The 5,206-nt window shown below is 37.2% G+C and overlaps 1 protein-coding gene across 1 annotated transcript; it reads left to right on the top strand.

Annotated features, from left to right (window-relative positions):
- Positions 1 to 3,545: 3,545 nt before the first annotated feature.
- LOC102517478 (olfactory receptor 10R2) lies at positions 3,546 to 4,549 on the top strand. The gene has a single exon (XM_006172470.2). It carries the CDS (start codon positions 3,546 to 3,548, stop codon positions 4,485 to 4,487), a length of 942 nt encoding a protein of 313 aa, XP_006172532.2. The 3' UTR covers positions 4,488 to 4,549.
- Positions 4,550 to 5,206: the final 657 nt, after the last annotated feature.

The following is a 5,206-nucleotide window of genomic DNA, read 5'->3' as shown; positions in this document are numbered from 1 at the left end:
GCAGTGACAATCTGGTCATTTATATGTTTTTCAAATTTAAAAATTGTTGGGTTTTCCCTTGAGCGAGTGATCTGTTTTCACCTGGTTATTAGTGGTGGAAAATAGAAAATCATAGAAATGGATGAAGGAAAACGAAGGATAAAAATGAAGGATAAAAGGAAGGCAGGGCCACAAGATAAGTTTTGATTTTTTTTTTTCATAGGGAGATACAGTATTAGAAAGAAAGAAAATAAAAATTTATATAGAATATGGAACATATGGAGAACATAGAAAGTGTGTTTACTTAGGAGGCACGTGATGGTTCATAGGGGGCCAAGCTGCTATAAAGTGTACTGATTGATATCATTACTAATTCATTAATGGACTCTTTCATTTACTTACTCATCGAGTCCTTGTAGTCCATATATGCCACTTATTTAAGTGTTGGGTTATGTTTCAAGGATACACAGGGAATAAATTGTGGCCTTTATCCTTAAGGCTGTCAAGTCTATTGGTGAGATAATCAGGAAAAAATAATTTTGATATAATATGTTGAGTATTTTGATAAAGACACATGAAGGAAGCTTTAAGTATGCAACACACAACAGACTATCCCTGGATGGTTTAAAGTTCAATCACTGATGACTTTAAAATAAGTTTAAAGAATGAATGGGCCACAGATGAAGATAAAAGGAAACCAGAGGATGAGATTTCTGTTTCTTTCTCACGTTCTCTCTCAGAAAAGAAGTCTTGAAATATGAAGGCATAGGTAGAAAACTGTAAGTATTTCAGTGCAAGTCCTGTGTAATAAAGATTTAGAGAATAAGGTTGTAAATGTAGATGGGGAGGATAATTGGTTGCCTTTTTAACTAACTTAAGGATGTTGGCTTTACCCTATAGGTGATGAAGAGTTACTGAGCAAGATAATGAAAGATCAGTTTACTCTTTGCACTTGTTAAGACAATTTAATTACTCTATTTTTCCCTTTCTTTTACCCTCTTTTCACTTTTCTAAAGCTTTTTTGTTTTTTAATCTATAATATCTTCCTTTCCAAACTCAGGACACTATCTTCTGTTGACTATTTTTTGCAGCACCCTAGAGCAAGTTAAGTACAGTCGAAATTATTGACAGTAGATTTATTTTCAAACTTTGGTTCCCACATAGGTTCCAAGGTGAGTTTGAAAAAGTAGATGACATATTGCGAGAGTTGGTATGGGAGGGTCGTGGAATAGCCATTGATTAGTGTGGCCTTCCATTTCTTTCAGAAATTCCAGCTTTTGGGGGATAACTATTCATTGTTCTCTCTGAGGCTGATTCTGTAAAAGAGAAACTCCTCAAAGAAAGGAGACCAGCAAATTGGAAAAGTAGAGATGATATTTCAGGAAGAATACTAGAGGAGACTTTGTTCCAGTTAAATGTTCAGTGTGTACTGCCTGCTCATAAAGTTTAGAGAGAAGGCAATTCAAAGTTACCAAAATAGGAGTTAAAGCTCTTGATTCTTGTCCTATTTCAAAATTTTGCTAGACCTTTTCCTAAGCAAATGATCAAATAATAATAGAAATTGTGTTTTTTGTAAAGGACTTTAAGACCAACAATAGGGTACTTTTAAAAATAAAATTAAAAAGATTGGTTAGTGAGATAAGATGAAAACCACTTGATAATCAGAAAAGAAAATGAGATGGCAGCAATTTTTAATGGGTCTTTTGTGCCTGCATTTTGAGAGTGTTTGAGAGTTTTTTCATCCCAAAATGTTGAAGCAGGTTAATATTGTATGCTAGATTAGTATCAAGGGAACAAGTTTAGAAAATCTCTGAAATCAAATGCCATCTATGTTTACGTTTTGAAATAATTTAGAAAAGAAACTGGGATCATCGGTCATTTGTTTTCTCAACACGTTTTCAGGTACTTGATTTTTACTAGACACTATGGTATGTGTTGAGATCAGTTTTTGGTCTCCAGTAAGTTACATTTGTGGAGACCTGGACAAACTCATAATACTAGTGGCAAAGCAAGTAAGATTCTAGTGATTGCTAAGGAAACCCAAAGAACGTGATAAAGCATGATTAAGAAGTTGTAGGAAGGATCAATGAGTATGTGTTATTTTAACTGGGAATTTAAAGAAAGTCTCAAAATGAAAAGAAGAAAAAAACCACAATAACAAACATAAAACATGGGCTATTTCCAGACTTTGAGAGTAGTATAAAAAATTACATGATCAAATTTTCTCAGTGCTAAAGTGTATGCCATGGACTCTATAGTGGCAGTCATGAGTAGAAGGCTACATTTGGGAAAAGTGTGAAAGACTGTAGTTGTTTTGACTTTATAGATCATTGTGGGTTATTTAGTTTTGTTAATAGGGAAAGATTTGTCCTATAGAAGTACAGCTCTGTGGCCATTATGGAGGGTAAATTAGAGTGGGATGAGATAGAATCCAGAGGATCCATTTATAATGATTTGGGTCAGTCCAAGTAAGAGCTAATTTCTGGCAGGAAAGAATAAATGGACCCTAGAAGTATTACAGAACAAAGCAGATTGGAGGCTGAGAGTTTCATGTGTTTATACATGTCTCAGAAATTTACAGCTTGGATGACTAAGAGGCTTTTGAAACTTTATTGAGATACAGAATCCAGGTAAAGGAACACATTTGGGTGTGAGGTTGAAGAGGATAATAATATTTTAATTAAAAATATATAATCTATTACCAGCAATAATAACCATGTAAGAGGCCTTAGGGAAAGTGCCTGAGACTTCCTACTCAGGAATTCACAGATAGATCCTGGCAATGATAGACTGTTGGGTCTCCAAGTCAGGTGTGTCAAGGTGAAGACATAGGACCAAATGGGCAACTGGTGAATGCTGAATCAAAGCTAAATTATTCTAGCAACTCATTTTCTGCAAGGGGAAATTGGACCTAGTACCCTATAAGAATATGTAGAGGAATCATAACACTAGCTTTAAGTCAGTAACAGTAGCTTTAATCCAAATTAATTTTGGTGAATGATTGTATGGAACTAGGATATATGGTTAGGAATGAAAAAGAACTCTGTGCTTTGAGGACAAGCAGCACAGAACAGTTCAATGGATGTTGCCCCAGATGAGGAATGTATTAAAAGCAGATGGGAACTGGATCTTCAGATATTACTGTTATTGCTTATGGAATATATGCATCAATAATATGAATAAAACTATGACCACTTAAAGCCATAATTAATATAGATAAAGATTTTTTTTGAGGATTAGATTACCAGAAATTAAGCAGAGACTATAAAAGTTGCAAAGGAAGGTGGTTGAAGAATAAGCTTTATTTGAGCCAATGTTTGTACATTTCATGTGAACACTTGTCCCCATATGCACTACTAAAATCATTGGCAGATAAATAGCAGTATGGTGCACAATAATTTAGGATAGTATCTGAGTAGTTTACAATCTTTCTTTATCCTTGCATGCCTTCTCTTTCAAACCAGACAGTGCTAGCTACTTTGTGAAGGTTAAGCCTTCCTAATTTCTCACTTTCAAAGTTCTCTGGACCCGGTCACATCGACTTGACTGTGTGGGATCAACGCTCCATGGCCAATTCCTCCTGTGTTACCGAGTTCCTTCTGCTGGGTTTCTCCAGCCTTGGGGAATTGCAGCGTGTCCTCTTTGTGGTCTTTATCTGCCTCTATTTGATCATCCTGAGTGGAAACCTCACTATTATCTCAGTCATCTGCTTGGATCACGGCCTCCACACACCCATGTACTTCTTTCTAGGTGTCCTTTCCACCTCTGAGACCTTCTACACAATTGTTATCCTGCCCAAGATGCTTATCAATCTGCTCTCTGTACTCAGGACACTCTCCTTCATGAGTTGTGTCTTCCAGATGTACTTCTTCCTTGGCTTTGCTGTCACCAATTGCCTGCTTCTGGGAGTGATGGGCTATGATCGCTATGCTGCCATCTGTCAGCCTTTGCACTACGCCATTCTCATGAGCTGGAGGGTATGTGGGCAACTGGCAGTGACTTGTATTCTTGGTGGTTTTATAGTATCTCTGGCGGGAACAACTTTGGTCTTTAGCCTCCCTTTCTGTGGCTCCAACAAGGTCAATCATTACTTTTGTGATATTTCAGCAGTCATCCGTCTCGCCTGTGCTGACACCTACATCAATGAACTGATCATCTTTATCTGTGGGGTCTTGGTGCTTGTTGTGCCTTTGATCTTCATCTGCATCTCTTATGGATTTATTGTCTCCACTGTCCTGAAGATCTCATCAGCTGAAGGCAAGCGGAAAGCATTCTCCACCTGTGCCTCTCATCTCATCGTGGTCATTGTTCACTACGGCTGTGCGTCCTCTGTCTACCTGCGACCCTCAGCCCAGTATACAACAGGCACAGACAGGCTGGTGACAGTGACTTACACCGTCATCACCCCACTGTTGAACCCCATGGTATACAGCCTCAGGAACAGAGATGTACAGCTGGCTGTTCGGAGGATGATTATGAAGACTAGGTTTTCTGTTAAGTCTTTTTAATGAAAACATTTCCAACAGTACACACACATTTGGGCCAAATGTTTCACTATTTAAGTCATAAAAGTTTGTAGTCTGTTTATCTGTATAAGTCTGTGCCCTTGGATGAGTTGTTTGACATTGTGGGGCTGTAATGATCTCTTAAGTAAAGCAGACATAGTAATATGTTTACCTGAAGGTTGAGGCGAAGATTAAGGGACATAGGAAAGTATCTGTTACTAAAGAATAACTCTCCTACTCTTCCTCTTCTTCCAGAGATAGTTCTCAAAAGGGTCTCAGCAACCATTATCTCTTGTCCTGTGATTGGCTTGTTAGTCCAAATCTCTGTTGTTCCTCTTTGTTTAAGGTTATGTTCAGTTTAAAATGAGGTGCTCAGGCCTGAAAGTGGTATCGATACTGGAGTATGACATGATGGGGGAAAAGTTATTGTAATGGCAATTAGAAGACTAAGCTTGATGTTATTTAGGTCATGACTTTAAGAAAACCATGGGTGTTCTCCAAATCTGATTTTTAAATATGGAAAATTAGGGTAATATAATTTTTCTCTTTTACTTCACAGGGATTTTGTTTGTAACTAATAGATAAGAGAATGCACATGTAACATGTAAATCTGCACAGAATGGAAGACTCTCATTATATTAATCATGGCTTTGCCCCTATCTCTACAAGGGCCTTTTATTTCTTTGGTTTTCAAAAAAAAATGATATTTCTTGGTGCCTTTT

The sequence above is a fragment of the Camelus ferus genome, chromosome 21 (genome assembly GCF_009834535.1).
Source record: "Camelus ferus isolate YT-003-E chromosome 21, BCGSAC_Cfer_1.0, whole genome shotgun sequence".
Taxonomy (NCBI): Eukaryota; Metazoa; Chordata; class Mammalia; order Artiodactyla; family Camelidae; genus Camelus; species Camelus ferus.
The sequence above is the reverse complement of the archived record's forward strand: the minus strand, read 5'-3'. Positions and strand labels throughout refer to the sequence as shown.